We start from the raw sequence: 20,920 nt of genomic DNA, 5'->3' as shown, positions 1-20,920 counted from the left end.
TGAAATCACCTTCTATCGCACCACTCTCATGCTGAATGATGTCGTTCTGAAGCCTAAGTTTTGCTGATAATCACAATTTCTAGCATGCCTAGCTTAGAGAAGCAGTGACTGTGCAAGGAGTGTGTAAATAAAGGAAGCGCCACCTGAACAAACAGCTTTTTAAGGGTTTAAAGTGTTTATAAAGTTTGGGTTTGATCTGAGAGTTCCTCATTAAGGAGATAATTTACAGATGTAATGAAAGCTGACATGTCACACACCAACATTTTTAAATATATATATATATATATATGTGTGTGTGCACGTGTGTGTTTCTGTTGCAGGTGAAGCTGCGGCTGCCCATCTCAGAGACGCTGTTCCAGATGAACAGGGACCAGCTGCAGAAGCTGGTGCAGTACCTGATAACAGCCCACCACACCGAGGTGCTGCCCACCGCTCAGAAACTGGCCGACGAGATCCTCTCCTCCAACTCTGAGATCAACCAGGTCCATGGTGAGAACGCAGCTTACGCGCCGACACGTTCAGTCCGTCTCTTTCATTTTTGTTTCAGGTGAAGAAGCGTTATCCGCCAAATCCACCTAGATCTGATTTTATAAATGTAATCAGTGCGTGGAAGTCAAGAGGAAAGTACAAAGCTTTTCCTAGTTCTTGAAAAGTCGTCTCTTTGTGGAGATGCTGTCCATCCGTCTGCAGCGATATCTTCACAGCAGCAGGCCAGACATGAAAGCTTCCGGACTTGAAACGTGCGGCATGTTAGCCTACAGGCTGTCCTACGTCAGAGCCCCTGATTACTCCGGCGAAGCAGCAAGCCGCTCTTCAAATGGCTCGTTTGATTTTTTTCTCAGTTCCCACTCTCCAGTCACCGCCTCCTTCCAGTGGCAGGGGCTGTGTCGGAGGAAAGCGGAGTAAAAGAAGTTGAAATGATGAAATGGGTGCAGCAGAAGGTAGAGAGAGATGAGTGGAAGGGAAGTGGACACTGAGAGGAAGAGACGGGAGAAACGGCACTCGGGGAAAATGGAGGGGGGGTGGGGGGGGGTGGAAAGATGAAAGCGCCAGAGAAAGCACCGAGATGAAAAAGAAGAGGAGAACCACAACAGACGAGGCATCGGGGGAAAACGACAAAACGGGCACACATCCTTTCACCAAACAAAACTCTTTATCTGTCTCTCTATTTCATCCTCCTCGCTAAATGTTGACATTCTCCAGCTCGGCCGTCCAGGAAGCCCCGCGCCGTGTTTCCTCTCTGTGTTTGACAAGGGGGATCATGGGGGTTGAAGTTCAGTCGATCCAGGAGCGAGGCTCGTCTTTGATGGAGGAATGCGGCTGTTTGCTGCAGCGTACTCCCAGCCAGTTGGAAACACATCTCTGGGCTTTCCTCAGCTCACTTCCTGCTAGATCAAAGCAGCTTCCCCCTGTGGAGCGTATCTACATTTCCCTGTAGTATTACTCCGACACACACACACACACACACACACACACACTCAGTGCAGGAGGGGAGAAAAATAAAGCTGGCCTTATATTCCCTGTTTATGATTAGCCTAAAAAGAGCAGCTCACGTCGGTGCACTTAAAGTTTAATGTAAAAACAAATAGGTGTGAGAGCGGCGAGCGTCAGCAGAGACTGATTTATGGTTTTGTTTTCAGGACGGTCCCTCAGCTTTGAAAGGATCAAATCTTGGATGTAATGTCAGTATCTTGTTTTTGTGAGTGAGGGTTGTCTAAAATAAAATCCCCGTTTCCCGCGGTTGCCCTCCGTTTGCTTTCTTTCCTGGGGTGTGAACTGAGGACAGGAAGGGACGTGGGTGTGTTTACAGCAGCTTTGATGATGCGAGAAGGTCGTTAATGTTCGACTGAAACCGTGCTCCTGCGCTCAAGTTTTTTTCATGCATTGCTCTTTGTATAAGTTTCTATCAGTGTAGTATTGTGTCATTAAGTGTGTGTGTGTGTGTGTGTGTGTGTGTGTCCGTCCTCAGGCGCCCCAGACCCAACTGCAGGTGCCAGCATCGATGACGACAACTGCTGGCATCTGGACGAGGATCAAGTCAGGGAGCAAGTCAAACAGTTTCTATCGCAGGGAGGTTACTACGGCTCCGGGAAGCAGCTCAACTCCATGTTCGCTAAGGTACACATCACTGCCCCCCCCCACCCCCCACCTCTGCTTTCATCTTAAGATTTATCCATTGGATTCATTCGTCTAAATTGTTATTATTAAATCCGCAAATTAACGTTTTGCTCGCCAGCGGCCTCTGAACTCACCCGTGACCCTTTTTGCAACGACCCTAAAATGCACCATTTGTGTCTATGATAAGTCTTAAACATGTATATTCCTGTACCGTACTACTAATGTATATTCCTAACAATGGTTCCAATGAGTTGACAAATGGTTCAGAAGAATCCACTGGGAATTATCACACAACTCTGCATTTCCCCACAACTCCATGTTGCCTTTTAGCGTCTTTTCAGCTCCTTGTTTCTTTTAGTTTTAAGAACCAAAACAGCAGCCTGACGCAGTTAGTCTGCTGCGCCTGTAACAAGGCAGCTCTGTTCACCATGTCAACAGGTTTAAAGCTGCTGGATGTGAACATAGACCGACTTTAAAAGGTTTACTCCGGTGATTTAGCTTTGCGTTCTTGTCTCCGTGGGAAAATGGCACAAATGAAAAATGAGCACTGAGAACATCTGGAGGTTTCTTTTAACTGTATTATTCAGACTCAACAGGTCATGAATGTGGTTAAATGTAACTTCATAGTCAGTGTAAGGTTCTTATAAACGCGCTCTTAAAGCTCTTAGTGTGAAGGAAACAAGCCACTTAACCACGACCCATGTTCTGACGAGTCCTAGCTCACAGTTTCGGTGCCAAACCCTTTTCTTCCATGTAGTTTTATGTGGCATTCAGATGGTTTTATAACATTATAGAGTCGATGTTTGAACCGTAGATTACTGGATGACATCACGCGCTATCGTTTCCTTTTCAAATTCGAGTCGGGACACGCCCAACCTGAGCTTCCCGCCTCGCCTCGGACTTTTATTGGCTTCCTTGTTGAGATGATTTGGCTGAGCGACTAAACCTGCTCGCTCCGGGTCTTTCCAGGTGCGGGAGATGCTCCGAATGCGAGACTCCAACGGCGCCCGAATGCTGACGCTCATAACGGAACAGTTCATGGCGGACCCTCGTCTGTCGCTATGGAGACAGCAGGGCACGGGCATGACGGACAAGTGTCGGCAGCTCTGGGATGAGCTCGGTAAGAACAGTCAGAGAAACGCACGACCAACAGGACTTGATTTGTTTGTGATTTTTTTTCTTCATGTTGGCCAATCAGCTGTCAAACACAAGTGTCCAGTCTGTCAGTTACTGAGACTAATGTCTAGTCACCTTGTCAGGTAAACGCTTATCCAATCAGTAAGCCATTAGGTCATCCAGTCAGTAGCTTCTCCTCTCCCCTCCCCTCCTCCCCTCCTCTCCTCTCGCTGCCCTGAGTGAATGATAAAGGCTGCCGATCAATACGGCTGCTCAGCTTCTCTGCAATCAATCTCAGCATTTAGGAGGTCAATAAGAACACTTCCTGGGTGAGCGAGGGAGATCATGACACAGACGCAGACAGAAATAACAGCCAGACAGTCGGGGGTTTGTTACCTGATCATTTTTCTCAGACGCAGACGTCGTCTGACAGTCGACCCGAACAGGTGAGTTCAGAGCAGCGAGGCGGCGGCGGCGGAGGAGGAGGAGGAGGAGGAGGAGGAGGGGGAGGAGGACGCCGAGCCGCCAGCTGCAAATGGAACAACTCCCCCTTCTGTAACTGGCCAAGTCAAACTTTTGTGAAGCTCATGTTTAATTTTTGAAATTCAAAAATAAATGTCTGTTTCGCAGCGGCAGTGTTGTGAGTGCAGCTTTAGTAAAAAGAAAAGACTAAATGCACAAATCTTTCTCAGATTATTTCTTCTTTTTCTGCTTTATAAACGCCAGTAGATTGTTTTAGTGCCGTAACTAGGAATTATTTTCATTTTCAATCAATCTGTTTCTTGTTTTCTTGAATATTCAATTGATCATTAAGGCCATAAAACATGTGTTGTCTTCGGTTCACTTGTTTTATCCAACCAACAGTTCAGAACCCTCGACCTCCTCAAATTACTGGAACATTTAAACATGTTTTTTATTTTTTAAGTTAATTTTCTGACATAATTTCATAAGTCTTTAGTATTTATATTCAGGGTTCATATTTAGTTTTTATTCATTTGTAAGGAGTCGGTCTGAAGCTGTAATTCCATGTGAAAAAACCAAGAAGACTTTTATTGTCTTAGAATAAAGATAGAAATCCATCAACATATGACCGACAGTGGGAGGTTTCTCTTGATGGAAGAAGACGTGTTGGAGTGTCGGGGCGCCCGCTCGCTGTTTCCAAGGCTCGAGAAAAAAGAAAAGAAAGCACATATCGCTCTATAATCGCTCTAAATCCTCTGTATCCTCACCTCTGACTGCCGTCATCCCCCCCAGGTGCATTGTGGGTGTGCGTGGTGCTTAACCCCCACTGTAAAAGTGAGGAAAAGAGCGGCTGGCTGAAGCAGCTGAAGAAGTGGGGCGACATGGACGTCTGCCCGCTGGAGGACGGCAACTACGGCAGCGAGCTTCCGAACATCACCAACGCTCTGCCGCAGAGCAACCTCGCACAGGGTCAGCACCAAAACACACACACACACACACACGTATATATACATACGATATATAAATACACATCAGAATTCATGTGCAGAGATGGGACAACATGACACTGCGTTTCGTCCCTCTCAGACTCTCTGTCCCGGCCGAGGAGGACGGTGTTCAGCCGGGCCGTCGAGGCCTGTGACCTCCACTGGCAGGACAGCCACCTGCAGAGGATCATCAGCAGCGACTACTACATGTCTCCGTCCTACCAGAGAGAGGGGGAGAGCCTGCTGTTCAACCCGCAGGGTCTGCCACTCTGGCTGGGTAAAATCCTACTTCATTACCCGGAGAAATAATCATATTTACCTACTGCATCATTTGCGCTCTGCGATGTGATTTATTATTTATTTTGTCAAAAAAATATATTTATTCAAGCTGCAAACATACACTGAACAACAGACACACACACACACACACACACACACGCTTCCTGTGCAGCCTGTCACTATAGAAAAAACTTCATTTTCAGAAGGAATGACATCGTTTCTGTGGCACTTCCATATACACACAATCTCTAATTCCACTGAAAGCTGACCCAACACACACACACACACACACACACACACACACACACACACACACAGAGTAATTCTGCTGATATTGAGGCCAGTATCTGCAGTAAGCAGCTTCCAGCTAAGATCTGTCAGATTCTGCAACTTAAGCCAGCTATCAGACACACACTGGCGTTATGCTGAGACTGCACTCTGTGTGTGTGTGTGTGTGTGTGTGTGTGTGTGTGTGTGTGTGTGTGTGCCTTTAGTAACTACATTCAGTGTCCTGCAGTGTGTGTTTTTGTGTCTATTACTGAGGGAGTGCGTGAAAAAGTTTGGAGGAAAAATACACATCTGTAACTGGCTGTAGTGAAGTGTGTGTGTGTGTGTGTGTGTGTGTGTGTGTGTTGTGTGTGTTGTGTGTATCTGTCCTGACCCTACCTTTTCTCCCCTGTTGACCACACAGACCACGTCCCGACAGCGTGCGCCCGCGTCGACGCCCTGCGTTCCCACGGTTACTCCAGGGAGGCCCTGCGATTGGCGGTTGCCATCATCAACACGCTCCGCCTCCAACAGCAGAGACAGATGGACATCTACAAACACCAAAAGAAAGGTAACACATACACACACACACACACACACACACACACACACACACACAGTGCTGTGTCTGTTTTACCGGAGCGGTGTAAAACCTTGGCCTCTCGCCTCTCCTCCTTGTTCAGAGCTTCTCCAGAGGGGTGTGACCTCCACCACCAACCTGGAAGGCTGGGTGGGTCACCCCTTGGACCCGATTGGCTGCCTGTTCACCACGCTCACCGAAACCTGCCGCATGGACGACGACAACAGCATGGACACCGGAGGTACGAAACAAAGACGCACCTCTGTTCCTCCGCACAATGAGACTCAGTTTAAAAACGAGGCTGTGATGAAGCTTCACATTATTACCAGCAAAAAGACAAAAAGACCGACGTGCTTCATCGTCTGCCTTCACAAACATTACACTTTGTTTTCACCTTCCACGACCTGAGTGTGTTTAGCATGTCGGCTCTTCTGCAGAGTGAATATTTAACATTTAGATCTTGTTTCTGACATTTACTTTGTGCTACGACTGAACACTTGGCTAATCCTCGGGACCACGACACGATGACAGAGGCCGGACTTTGTTCCCTCATCGGTCACTTATTCACGTATTCACTCTGTCTTGTGCTTAGAGAAGCCGTCCGGTCGATCCATATTCCTTTGTTTTTAAATTGACACCTGACACCGCTGTCACCAGTTCGGCTCCACCCACAAAATACGTCATCGCTGTTTACAAACACTGTGGAAATAACTTTAGCTCATTATTAGCATCATTAGCTTATCAGTGTTTGCACTGTTTGAAGGTGTCACCTTGAGCTCCTTATCGGACACTGAAAAATGTATCGATAACGAAAATGATTGTATGTTAACCTCAGAATCATTCGTCCTCTGCGTGTCCACTGTTCAGCGTCTGAGCTACACTTCTGTCCACTAAACCTATAAAGTAAGCAAAACACAAACTCGACCGTGACACTCCTCACGCGACAGTATGTTCATCGTGGAGCTCATTTCACAAACAGGAGGTGTAACTCCTGGCACAGTTGACCAGCCGGCCGACGCAGAGGTGATGGGGTTCACCAGCAGTGACTCATCAGACAACACACTCCGTGTTCTTATACGAGGACCAGGCGCTATTGTGCTGCAGGCGGCCATAAACTAGCAGAGCATGAATGGATCGAGCTGCAACACCCTGCTCATTTAGACCAGGCTCTTTTTAGTGTGTGTGTGTGTGTGTGTGTCTGTGTGTGTGTCTGTGTGTGTGTCTGTGTGTGTGTCTGTGTGTGTGGTATGTATAGAATCCATCACCATTTGCATTTCTCACCCTGCCCAGGGCCTTTTTTTTTGCACCAGTGGTCATTGCAACAAAGCAGAATAGGGGTTGGGTTTTCCCATTGTCACCAGGCTACAGGGAACTATTGTCAGTTCAAACAATGCAATGACCACTGGCACACTCAGTGGTGTGTGTGTGTGTGTGTGTGTGTGTGTGTGTGTGTGTGTGTGTGTGTGTGTGTGTGTGTGTGTGTGTATTTGTGTGTATTTGTGTGTATTTGTGTGTTGGTGAAAGAGTGAGTGATTGTCTTTTGTTGTTTTGGGAATTTGAGGAGAGTGGTATGATTATTTTGTGTGTGTGTGTGTGTGTGTGTGTGTGTGTGTGTGTGTGTGTGTGTGTGTGTGTGTGTGTGTGAATAGCCTTGGTCACCATGCTTTATTTCCCAATGGAAGACAGCTGGGAACATCTGTCAAAGAATGGGGAGGGACCCAGACTGATGTGTCAGCCAATCAGAATGCTCATTCATCACTGATCTTTTCAAATCAACCAATCAATCAACAGCCGATGTATAAAAGAAAAAAGAAAAACAAATGAGGTGTTAGTGATTTGGGGTTAAGCTTCTGATTAAAACCAGTTTCCACTTCACCCTAGATTTACGCACACACACACACACACACGCAACATCACAACACATCCTGGAATAAACAGGATTGAGGGGATCTGTTGCTCGGAGGGGATTAAGCCAGAGTGATGGTGGGGGGGGGGGGGGGACACAAATGGGCACCAATCAACAGCTGAGACTCTCGTGGCATCTGTTCTCAGTTATAGTTGTCAGGCCTCGGTGTGGGCTGAGCGGCCATCTTAATACTTTGTGAGCACAGTCTGCCGTGAAGCCCACATTTCTTTTATGTTGCACGCAGCTTTAATCGCTCCCCGGTCGCACAGACGTTTGTATTTCCTGGATGATTTTAGTTCGATTTAAGACAAGCGAGCACCGTCCTCCATTAAATGAGGAGTATGTCTTACTGCAGTACTCTGTAAAAGAGTAACTGGTTGATGTAATCGCTCCTTCCATCTCTTCTACTACACTGTAAGAAACAGGACAAAATGCCCACTGTCCCTGTTCCATGTGAAAACGTGATGAGGACCGTAGATTCTCTTTTCCCGTTTGTTTTACAGTGAAGCTCAGTGTTGCCAGGTTGGATAATTTTCCACCCAACTGGTTCTACTTCTTATTTAATTTATTTATGGCAGCTTGAGAATTTGAGCCACCCTCTGGGTAATTCCCTGCGACTAAAAAGTTCGGCAATGAATCCCTCCCCTCGTCCTCTGAGAGCAGTGAGATGGAGATTAACAGAGCGCCGAGTTCAGTAGCTCCACAACACAATGACTGAAAACTGATCACTGACAAACGCAAAATGTCATTTCAGTTCAATTAACACGAGACTGGAAGATTTGTTGTTTTTTTTTCCTGTTCAGATTATTATTATTTTTTTGCTTCACCTAACGTTTGCTAGGAACAAAGACCTGGAAGCTGCGAGGACAGAGCTTCATATTTTTCATCTTGTACTCATGTAATGTGACAGGAAGTCTCTGAGGCTTGTTCCCAACAAAAGTTTTATGGAGAAAAAAAAAAAAACACTCTAACTATTTCTCTTCCTTTACTTCAGAAGGAGAACCCAGACCTCCAGTCTACCACCATGTGCCTGTGTGGGGAAGCCCTGACGGTGGGGAGTCATACCTGACTCTGTCCTTAGAGGTGGCTCTGATGGGCATGGGGCAGCAGAGGATAATGCCCGAGGGCCTGTACGCTCAGGATAAGGTATGCTACTTCTGAAATACACAGTCGCATGATGATTTGTAGTAATAATATATACATCTGAACAGAATCTTGAGTTCTAGTTGGCTGTCTGATTTTTATTTCCCTGAAAGAGAAGTGCATTTATGGCTTGTTGCATATTAAAAATTTGTGTGTTGTAGACAACACCGTCATGATAGAAAATCACTATGATTAAACGTCTGTGTGAAGCACTCTCCCTGCAAACAGAGAGAAAAGGTCACATCAGTTTTTCCCCCCCTGAAAAACACGCAGAAAGTCACAGTACTTAAGTTCACTGTGAATTAGAATCAATCCAAGGAACATTTCTTTGTGCGAGTGGTAATCTGCTTTAAAGTGCTTAACACGGCTGCCACAGACCTTTGTTAATGTCACGGGAATCAGCAAAAACATTAATGTTTTAGACAAGAATTGCATATAAAAACCACTGAATCTGTGAAAGCAGCTCTCTCAGGATCTGTGGCTGAAATAAAAACAGTCTCTGTCATGTGGTGGAAAAGCAGATAGATTCAAGAGTGTGAGGAATTAAAGTACGCTGCTGGTCTGATAATACCTCAAACTCAAAATCCCTTCTTAAAGGGTATTTACACTTCAAAGTGTTTTTTTTTTTTTTGGTGAAGTCAGTTTAGTTTTTACTCCATTTAAACAGGTTTAATTAAAGGATCTCCACTTATTGTGTGTTATTCTTGAATAGATTTAACAGTTTAGCTCCTTTAGCTCCAGATTTTCCTCTCGCTTCTCGTCGATATCAAACTGAACATTTATCACAGTCAATCAAATGTGTGTTGTGAATTTGTTGCAGGTTTGTCGCAACGAGGAGCAGATTGTTGCAAAACTTCAAGAGCTGGAGCTGGACGATCTCCTGGTTCAAACTCTTCGGAAACAGGCCATACAGCTACTAGATGGTACGACGACAACAACAACAACAACAACAACAACAACACTTTGTGTCAAAGCTCGTACGATACAGTGTGCACGTGTAAAACATTATCTTGTGTTTCTCTTGGCGCAGCTGGTCCGTTTAGCGGTCTGGGTGAAGTCATCCACAGGGAGAGCGTTCCCATGCACACCTTCGCCAAGTACCTCTTCTCTGCCCTGCTGCCGCACGACGCAGACCTGGCGTATAAGGTGGCTCTCCGTGCAATGAGGTCAGGTTCTGATCAAAAGTGCTGCGTGTCCCTTGCAAATGATTTGTGATACCTTTTATGGTCAGAACAAACAGCGGCCTTTATGTCATGATGTGTATTGTTTCTTTATTTCCTGTAAACAAAGACAAAAAGCCACAATGCTCAGTTTTTATGGTTAAAGTTTATGGTAGTTCTGGAGGCTGCAGTTTTTGCGATGCTGTTGAATTTCACTCTTATTCAAACAGATGTTTTTAATTTTTTATCCACCCTCAATTATGTGTATGAACTGTCATTAATTGTAGGGTCGTAGTATTAGACTGCATTTATTAAATCTGGGTGTACCCTAAAATATAGATCTTCGCACCTGACCACAGCCACTAAAGCTGTTTCTAATTTTATCTTTAGAATTAATTACCTTTCACCTATTTCAATTGTGAAATTCGTCTTATATTTTACACAAACTGACATTTAAAAAAAAAAACGTAATACCCGATAAACTAATATATATAATATATACTAAAGACATATTAAAAATGGATGTTTCTTTTCTTTTCAGGCTCCCGGTGCTGGAGTCGTCGGCGGGCTCCGGGGACGTGGGCCACCCTCACCACGGTATCTCCATAGTCCCAAGTAGATACCCGCGCTGGTTCACACTGGGACACCTGGAGTCACAGCAGTGCGAGCTGGCCTCCACCATGCTAACTGCTGCTAAAGGTACCATCGACACGTCCACGACGTCCCCGAAATGTTCAACCTGTCACTCGTATTTATCAAGATCTAATGTTACGTTTTCATTTGTCTGAAGGCGACATGTTGAGGTTGCGGACGGTGCTGGAGGCCATTCAGAAAAACATCCACTCCTCTTCCTTAATCTTCAAACTGGCCCAGGATGCCTTTAAAATAGCCACACCCGCTGACAACCCGCCTGATATAACCCTGCTCAACGTGGCACTGGAGCTAGGACTGCAGGTACTAAGTGTGTGTGTGTGTGTGTGTGTGTGTGTGTGTGAGAGCGAGCAAGAGAGAGCAAGTAAGGCAAGTCAATAATTTTCATAAATCATTTCACCTCAAAAAAAAAAAAAGTCAGTGCTGGTCACTCGTCAAAACATTCAACAGTTTCTTTGAACTTGTCATTTCTGCAGTCGTCCGCAGCCTCGCTACAAATTAACAGAGAAAACATCACACAGCGTCTTAACCGTTTGTTGATGAGAAGAAACCACATAATTGAGCCTTTTGGGTTCCACAGTAAACACAGAAACTCTTCACATCGCCATGGCAGCGGTGTCGCTGCGGCTTCGCCCGCCTCTTCCTCCTGGTATTTAGAGTTTGGGCAGAATTCCTGTCCGCAAAGCTGCTGATAAAGTGCTCAAAATGGAAGAGTCGCAGTTAGTCATGTGTGTAATTATGAACATACTTTGGATGCATCTGTCATCTCTGGAGAGTGTGGTGTTGTCCTGACTTCTAAATGTTGAAAAACACGCAGCATGCTCACTTGTCACCGCTGCATGTTTGTATATTTTAGATTTTTTATTTTCTCAGAATTAAAAAAAAAAAAAAGGCTTTTTAAGCTTGTAGATATTTGCAAAGTTTCCAAAGAAAATATTGAAATGTCATAAGGGTAATTAGTTATTCTTCTTCTAATTAAACAAAGTAGGAAAATCAGAAAACATCATTGTGTTTCTCCGTTTTACAGGTGATGAGGATGACTCTGTCCACGCTGAACTGGAGAAGGAGGGAGATGGTTCGCTGGCTGGTAACCTGCGCCACTGAAGTCGGTATGTGATGCCTTTTAACACACACACACACACACACACACACACACACACACACACACACACACACACACACACACACACACACACACACCAGCAGACCCTTCCAGTAGTTCTACCCTCCATAAGGTTTTTCCCTTAATTAAATCTGCAGTCTGTAATTAGCTGATACTCTGGCCGTTTCACATTTCAAAATAAAGCACATTATTATCATCTCTTTTCCTCTCTCCCCTGTCAGATCGTTTTGAAAAGTGGAATAAATCTAAAGGTCCGTAATGTATAAAGTGAGACGTCCATGTGTAGTGTGATTATAGATCAGGTCTAGCTTCTATATTAATACTGTGAAAGTATCAAAGCCTCAGTCCACAGAGAAATGCACACAGCCTGTATTCAGAAACTGAGCCTTAAAACCAGCCGTCACGACTTCTGCAACTTTGTGATGTCACAACAAAGCAGTCACCAAGCCCCGCCCACCTGGACCCACCATCCAAACCTTTGCAGGATTTGGTTTCTCTGAGTGTTTTTACCTGAAATCTGCTATATTTTTATTGGATCACTCAGAAAACAGTCAGCCAATCAGAAGAGAGGCTCAGAGCCTCCTCTCTTCTGATTGGCTCACCAACCTGTTGTTACTAGAGCTCCAGAGAGAAGCCTGAGAGAGGAGATGTAAAACTACACTGAGATGGTTTTTGGTTCTTTAAACCATAAATATATCTTCTTATGGATCGACACTTCAAAATAAAACACAGGAGAAGAAGAAAATATGGAGCTTTAACAAATCAACAAGCTCTCAGAAAAGTAGAATCAATAAATCTCTCTTTTCCCCCCCTCAGGTCTGCGGGCGTTGGTGAGCATCTTACAGAGCTGGTACACTCTCTTCACACCGACCGAGGCCACCAGCATTGTGGCGGCCACCGTCATGTCCCACAACACCATCCTGCGTCTCAGCCTCGACTACCCCCAGCGCGAGGAGCTGGCCAGCTGTGCGAGAACCCTGGCCCTGCAGTGCGCCATGAAGGACCCCCAGAACTGCGCTCTGTCGGCGCTGACGCTCTGCGAAAAGGACCACATCGCGTTCGAGACGGCCTACCAGATCGTGATCGACGCAGCGTCCACAGGAATGACGTACTCCCAGCTGTTTACCATTGCGAGGTACATGGAGCACAGAGGATACCCTCTGCGGTCGTTCAAATTGGCCTCCCTCGCCATGACCCATCTAAACCTGGCTTACAACCAGGACACACACCCGGCTATTAATGACGTGCTCTGGGCCTGCGCACTCAGCCACTCTTTGGGTAAAAATGAGCTTGCAGCCATTATTCCCCTGGTGGTGAAGAGCGTGCACTGCGCCACGGTGCTGTCTGACATCTTGAGGCGGTGCACCATGACGGCGCCGGGTCTCGCCGGCATCCCCGGGAGAAGGAACTCTGGGAAGCTGATGTCAACGGACAAGGCGCCGTTGCGGCAGCTCCTGGACGCCACGATCTCGGCGTACATCAACACCACGCACTCTCGACTGACGCACATCAGTCCGCGGCACTACGGAGAGTTCATAGAGTTCCTGAGCAAAGCAAGGGTGACTTTCCTGCTGGCACAGGACGGCCACATTCAGTTCGCCCAGTTCATAGACAACCTGAAACAGATCTACAAGGGCAAGAAGAAACTGATGATGTTGGTCAGGGAGCGCTTCGGCTGACCTTACCCCTCCCTCACAGGGACGCTCTCCCTGGGAAGTAGTTAAACTTATTTGTTTCTATTTAAGGCTTTTTAGATTCTTTGTATTTTTACTTATTTTGAGCCATTTGTTGACTAAGTCATAAGTTTTTGTCCCTGTTTTGTTGTTTTGTTTCTTGAATGTGAACCAGGAAGTGTTTGCAGTACATTGCTCTACTTCATTGAGACTGCAAAAGGAGGGGGAGGGGGCAGCGGCTTGAAATGTCAAAGAAACACCAACAAAAACAAAGCATTTTTCTCCTCCAGCTAATGTTGAATCTAATATGAAAAAGTCAAAAAGATTGTGATGACAAAAAAAAAAGCAAAAGCAACTTTTGTTTTTCAGTGGCACATGACGATATAAAAACCAAATGATGTTGGATGGGGTACTTACTTTGAGCCAGAAGACGCTTTCAGCTGGGGGTAAAAGAAGAAGTGTTTTTCAAAGTGGAAGAAACATGTCATTCCAAAAAAGAAAAAAAAAACCCACTGATGTGGAAAACACACATAGTGTTGCTGTCATACCTCGACTGTATTATTTGTCAGCTTTAACTTCTCTATCAGAAATGGCCTCTTGTTTCATTCAGGGCATCTTAGAGTAGAGAGGGCAGAATACAGAACTACGCATGTGTGGTCTCTCTGTAGAAGAAGTCGGCGCCAACAGGTTTGAAAAACTTGACTAAAGGCACTCTAGACTAGCTCCTGTCCTCTACACCTGCTGGTCAGTGCTTTTCATTAAGAGATATCTTCAGAGGAAGAACCGTGTTGCTTCACAGAGTGCATGTTCTCAAATCCAGCAGCCTGACAGTGACATTATTCAGGCTGTTCTAGCTAAGGTAGAGTAGTAGAGGCTCCACATGCACACACACATATATATAAATATATATATACAGTATATCTCTTACGTCCTCCTATAAGCTTATTAACAGTGACAAAATACAACTGTGATGAACAGTGGGGGTCACATTATGCCCATCTCTAGAGATACGACTGCACTGCTGTACAGCTATTTGTGGCCAAAACCTTTTAAATCTATACGACTCCAGCGGTCACTTTTCACATGCTAGATCAAGACGCTAGTCAACGAGCAATATAAGTCAAGTCTGCTTCAATATTTGATCGTCCAGCGGCATTAATTTCACCGTCTTGTATTCGGTTAGGAAGCGGAACATATTTGGACCTGGTTGATTTCAGTGACTGTTAGTGGTCAACTCTGCCTGTAGCTAAAGGCCCTTTTCCATTTCAAAAGGTTTTGTGAGAACTCAGGAACTCGTGGTTTCCCAGAACCTTTGCGTGAACCCCATTTTAAGAGCAGAAATCTGGTTTATAATGTTGGTTCCGAGTTGACAGTACTTTCCATCATAGTCCAACAAGCACTGTTTATATAGAACAGCCAACAATTACAGTAGCAGCAAGAGGAAATAAGTGATAAATAACCTTGGACTGATTAGCTTAACTTGGAGAATTGGCTATGTCAAAAAGCTTTCAAAAAACTTTTTTTCCATTAATTTATTATACAGCTAAGCTTAAACCACTGATAAATCTGTGCTAATTAATATTTTTATGTAAGAAAAGGTTACTCAGTGATAGATGCACAGAGAATTAGCATCATTTAGCATCATTTAGCTAACAGTTTATGGTTTCTGCCAGATAATGTACTGTTTGGTTCAGTCTTACTGCTCATAACAACCTCACTTCCAGCGACAGCAGGCATCTAGCAGTACACCACCTGCCCTGCACCAAACGGCAGGAAGTCATAGTTATTAGCAGCTAGCTAATGAGTATAGTGGAGGTTTTAGCTACCTCGAGTGGTGGTAAACAGAGCTGAAAAGAGAGTTAACATTGGCCTTATGTTTGTTAGGTGGCCAGCAAAAACAGTCAAATGAATGCTCGATGCTGCTAGACATGCTAGCAACTGTTTGCTAACATTAGCCACCACATTAGCTAACAATGTTAGCTAAACCAACTTTGTAAAAAATCAATTAAGAGTGGTTTTAAAAGTGGTGTTTTGGATATACTAAAACAAAAAAGGTAATTGGTTAACAGTTAAAAAAAAGAAAAAAGGTAAATATTTAAAACATTTAAACAAAAACACAGAAACTGTAGTAATTGCACTTCTTCCATCATGGCTGACATGAAACATACTAAAGAAGCTTTTTGTGGTTTCAAGCCTCTGTTGTTCCTCCAGTTCTTACGTCTTGGTGGAAAAGGGTCTGTAGTTACTAAAGCTACGTACCTGTGAATGCTACTGGTTGTGATCATTTCTGGACTGTGAAGACGAGTGGCCGTGTCAGAAATACAGTGCACATACAAAACATACTGTATATTTTATGACTTAACGACGTAATCGTACATATGTGAGACAACACGCCTCAGCACAGGAAGTTGTTTTTCTTTATGGTGGGGCGAAGGCGGGGGGTTATATGCACCTCCCCCTTTTCTTACGCAGTGGCAAAGTGCTGTTAATGGCAGTAAACAGTACAGCAAGAGCTTGAATCTTTTACTGGTCAGACTGGTCATCGTACAAGCACTTCACACAAATACCTCTTCAGTACGTTCCTGCCTGCTTCAGCATTTATTTATTGATTGTTTAGTAACTTTGTGTGACTGAGTAGGAACCGCAGACACACAAACAGAACAGGATTTAAATAGATTTAAAAAAAAAAAACACACACACACACACACACACACACACACACACACACACACACACACACAATGGATGAGTCAGCTTGTCGATGGCAGGAGAATAAAAGAATAAGGTTTTTGAATGGAGGAACATTTTCTAGTCTGCTTTTACATTCCATGAGAGCTACCTTCACCCACTACCCGGGTAGTCAGTCACAGCTCTGGGCCTTTTTTTGATCTGAAGAAACGCAGATAGAAGAGTAGGGGGGGGGGAGGAAAATTGAGCAAAAAGAAAGAAAAGAGAGGCTAAACTCAGTTCTCAGGGACATCACTTAAAGAAACAAAACAAAAAGTAGTAGCATTAAGCATTTAAGATATTGTAAATATTAAAGTGTCAATTCAGAAAATTGTAAAGTTATAATTATTTATGATAAGTATGTTATGTGTTTGTTTTGTTTTTTTCTTTATTTTTATGTTTTTTTGTTTTTTGGCGGGGGTGTACTTGAATTGTTTTGGACGGGGGAATTTGACAGCGTTTTTTGTAAGAGCAAAGACTTCAAGGCATTTCTCAGGTGCTCCTGTGTACATTTATTTCAGTTTGTTTTTTGCTATAATAACTATTATTATTTGTGTTTTTTTTTGTTTGTTTGTTTTTTTGTTCTTTTGTTCTTTTTAGATTTGCAAAGAAAAAAAAAAATCTGTTTTCCAAAAGGAGGCATGTTATTCGGAGTTGAGGAAAATGAGTGAGGCATTCATTTGTAAACAGATACGTACTAAACCTGACTATGCAGAACCACTTTGATGATCTTGTCACCTCTTAAAGATGCCCTCTAAAAACTTGGGAGGAAGAGACACAGTGGACCGAACCACTATTAAAGATAGAGAGCGGGGTTTGGGGGGAGGGGGGCACACAAAGACAAGACACAGCATGCTTGTATTTGGACAATGCGCAGTAGCCAGCCTGCATTCGCTGCAACATTTAGAGGAGAAAAAAAAAAAAAAGAAAAATGGTGGAAAATGCCTTTCTGACCGATCAATGTACAAAGTTTATTTTTGCTTTTCTTCTTTGTTGGTTTTATTTAATCAGGACTCAAGCCTTTAGTGTCTTCTCAGAGGTGTCGTGTCGTGTGGCAGCACCGCAGTGAGACAGAACAATACGCAAACGTCAGTCAGAAACAGCAACTGTATGAACAAAAGAGACGACCTGTGGATGACCTTGTGTTCATTCCTCATTTGTTGTATCTTGTTTTGTTTTTTTCCTTTATTGCTTTCTCTACTCCCTTCAGCCTTCTCCTATCTCTCTACCATACTTTCTTTTTTCTAATTCTCTGTCGTTTATCCCTCGTTCCCTCTCACGCCGAGAGGATTTTTTGGTGTCGCAGCAATGCATCGATGTGTCAGTGCTTTCACTGCAGCCACTTCCTCTGTCGTCGGGTATCAGTGCAGCAGCCGCGTGTCAGCTTTTGACACTAGCTGGTTTTCCTTTGTTGCTGCAAAGTTTTTACACAATGCGGATTTGAAAAAAAAAAGAAAATAAGGTTGAATTAATTTCTGTGCTACTACATCAGCATGATAGGGATGTTTTTGTTGAATCATATATGAAAGAGGGATATTATTTTACCAGTTGCTTAACTTGGAAGCTCCAGTCAGCTGCCTTTATGTGATGCATTAACTGACGGCATTACAACAAAGACGTTCCTCCATCTTAGCCGTTTTTCTCTGTGTTAACTGTATCAACCAGTTCCTTAGGTTTTTCTTTCTTTCTGTTTTTCTTTCTGTCTTTCTTTCTTTCTTTCTTTCTTTCGTAGGACAGTACTATTCGCAGGTAGAGATCTAGTTCACCTACTGTTTCCCAGGTTGTTTTGTTTTTGGATTTTTTTTTCTAACTTAAGGGAAAATTTGAAAGTGTTTGTTGCCTCTTTGTGCTACTGATTATGAAAAAGGTATTTCCAGTATTTGTTGCCACAGAAGTATGATAGCTTATCATCAACACTTTTTTTTTAATTTGTAATTTTTTTGTGCAACTTCTTGAGCTACTGTCTATAAAGCGAGAATTTATTACTATTTATGTAACGCTACTACCATTTTATATTGATTTGTGTTGGAATCTCAGTGCTTTTCTATGAATAAAGTGTGAAACACGTTTCAAGGACTTCTTTATATTTCCAAGATGCATTGCTTTACAGATGATTTTGTGTGATGCGAGACCTCCAAAGTGAAGTGAAGTTATTCTAACTACATTTTAGGGCTTTTATTTTTTTAAGTAATCACAATGAAATGAATACTTCATCATTCAGATTGATTTACAGTATATGCAACACACTAATCTAAAACTATGTCAAATATCATTAATTTCTTTATTTAAAACGGGTCTCATTCAGATGGGGATCTCTTTCAAGAAACAGACATTAAAAACATCCTGAACAAAATTATTGGTTCACACATGCACACAGACACAGACCATAGACTGTACAATAAAATGGACGTCGACTCCGGGTCTGGAAAATGAAGCCAGAACTCGCTTTCTATCGAATGACTATCGGGGGCGACTCCACTAGTTGAAAAAAGAAGTCAGATTGTATTGAAGTCTAAGGGGAAATGACCCTATTGTCACTTGATTTGTTACCTCAGTAAACGTTCTCGACATGTGTTTATGGTCTGAATCGCTAGTTTGAAGTTTTCTTCAATACAACATGATGTTCGTTTTTAAAATTATGATCCTATTTAAAAGAAAATAGACGTTAAAGCAGAGTGAGTTTAGGGCGTGGCTACCGTGTGATTAACACACAGGGGGACCTGCCTGTTAATCCGGATATGAGGTCAGAGTGACGTGTCTGACATGTGACTGGTCATTGTGTTTTCAGTTCATCAAAGTTAGCTCCAACATGTTGTTTGTCTGAGAATGTCTTGTTCTGTGTTCAGTTGTTCTGAAAGACACTCAGAGGAGTCGGCGGTTAAATTTTTTTGCCGTAAATGCATTTTGTTTTAAGCCTATTTTTTGCTAGACAAAATTAGCTTCCCTGTTAATATCACAGTTCAGGTGAAGATGCACCTTGCTAACCAAGCTAGTGCTAATGCTAGCGTTAGCTGATAACTTTGCCTTACAGTTAGCAGTACCGTCCCGCTGGGCTGATAACCTTTGTCAACCTGGGTTAGCACGTGGAGGTGTTCAGTCAAAACCCAATAAAAAGGTGAATTTAATCGACGTTAATCTAACGACGTTTGGTTTGTGTTTCTCCACATGTGACCCAGTTTAAGTGATCTGCGTTAGTGTAATGCGCAGCGTTAATGTTGGTTAATACATTGTCCATCAAGACGTCGTGATAGTTCAAGTTAAGATAACGTGACGTATAAAAAATGTGTAGACAAATATTTGTCATATAGAAGATTGTTGATTTAATACTCAAACCAGTCCTCAACTGAAGCAGACATTCACGCACCTATCCTGACAGCTGATCGATATTTGTGATTAACTGTGATCCACCGCATCTTAACTCAAGTGTTTGTGTTTTATTGTCATTTGAAAGGTTTCCACACTGTGAAAACTGAGTGATCTGTGCCAACAGAAGGAGGACCTCATGTACAGAGCAGCCCATTTGTTTCCATTCATCTGGTTGTGGAGAAGGGAGACTGCATGGACATCCTTAGTTCTCTAATGTGCTGTGATGATGATGATGGTAGAAAACCTCTCCCAGTTCATCTTCCTCTGATGAAATGACAGACTAACTGCTGATGAGTTAGTTTATTATTCTCTGTCTTCAGTATTCACAGGTTCAGTTTCTTACCTGCAACTTCATTTCTGCTGTTGTTGACAGGTGATGGTAGCAACACTTTTAAGATCAGAATTTATAAATATTAAACTGTGATTAAGTGATGGATCATCTCTAGCACTGTCACCACCTCCACAGGTGAAAGTATTTACCAATTAACATCAGCATGTTTTTTGATCCTTCATTGTCAGTGTTGTCGGACAACATTTAAATATTTCTAGTATTTATGTTGTTGATTAAAGCTAACATAGAAATAGTCCCACAGTGCTGTACGTGTTACTATTGTGAAAATTCATACCAGATGTGTTCTATAAAAACCATCAACAAAGTTAAAGCAAGAGCTTCATAAATAACTTTATTGGACATTATAAACTACATTAATTTAAACAATTTACAACACTGGAAACATATACATGGATTAATCAAATACTGTCGTGTACAATTTGCAATCAACTAACTATTAAAAATCAAAAAATAGTTGTGGATGAAGTTAAAGCTGAATTTCTCTGTCATATCTAAGTTTGTTTAATAAAAAGAAGTAGTTGAATCAACAGTGCAACAGAATTTTTAGTAACAAGTATAATCATTATTCATCATGAGTCCTAATGTGTGAGACAGTTCGTATTTATTTGCTCCAGTTACAGTCTCCCTCTAAATAAGTGATGCTGTACACTGATATTAACTATAATGGCTGAGGACTATGAAATATGAACTCTAATGTTTTAAACTATTGACAGTTTGTTACAGCTACAGTGGAGTCCAAAAGTCATGTGATTGTATGTCTGACGTGGGGCAGAGAGTGTAATACGACAGTGAGGGTGTAGGGAACCAGGAAGAGCATAGCTGATCAGACTGAACAATGTTATGGCCACAAGTGTTACATTAAAAACTACTATATTATCATATAAGACAGTGTGTTTATGTTTGGGAAGAGAAGATCTTCATGTGTGGACACTGCAGATGGAGGTGGTGCAGGGCCTCCATCATCGCTGCAAGAGGTTGTAGGTGTCCCCAAAGATCCAGACCTTGGCTGGA

General features: G+C 43.1%; 1 protein-coding gene across 1 annotated transcript in view; it reads left to right on the top strand.

Moving 5' to 3' along the window:
• The window catches only part of zswim5 (zinc finger SWIM-type containing 5), a 67,014-nt gene extending 50,834 nt beyond the window's left edge, over positions 1-16,180 (top strand). The window contains exons 3-16 of the mRNA XM_022768922.1: positions 321-489; positions 1,970-2,118; positions 3,088-3,238; positions 4,489-4,665; positions 4,783-4,959; positions 5,653-5,799; positions 5,912-6,049; positions 8,709-8,860; positions 9,678-9,780; positions 9,888-10,023; positions 10,559-10,716; positions 10,808-10,971; positions 11,696-11,777; positions 12,608-16,180. Of these exons, the coding sequence (XP_022624643.1) occupies positions 321-489; positions 1,970-2,118; positions 3,088-3,238; positions 4,489-4,665; positions 4,783-4,959; positions 5,653-5,799; positions 5,912-6,049; positions 8,709-8,860; positions 9,678-9,780; positions 9,888-10,023; positions 10,559-10,716; positions 10,808-10,971; positions 11,696-11,777; positions 12,608-13,470 (2,766 nt within the window). The 3' untranslated portion in view covers positions 13,471-16,180. The remainder of the gene's footprint in view (positions 1-320; positions 490-1,969; positions 2,119-3,087; positions 3,239-4,488; positions 4,666-4,782; positions 4,960-5,652; positions 5,800-5,911; positions 6,050-8,708; positions 8,861-9,677; positions 9,781-9,887; positions 10,024-10,558; positions 10,717-10,807; positions 10,972-11,695; positions 11,778-12,607) is intronic.
• The last annotated feature ends 4,740 nt before the right edge of the window (positions 16,181-20,920 follow it).

The sequence above is a fragment of the Seriola dumerili genome, unplaced genomic scaffold (assembly GCF_002260705.1).
Source record: "Seriola dumerili isolate Sdu_G_001 unplaced genomic scaffold, Sdu_1.0 BDQW01001892.1, whole genome shotgun sequence".
Lineage (NCBI taxonomy): Eukaryota > Metazoa > Chordata > Actinopteri > Carangiformes > Carangidae > Seriola > Seriola dumerili.
The sequence above is the reverse complement of the archived record's forward strand: the minus strand, read 5'-3'. Positions and strand labels throughout refer to the sequence as shown.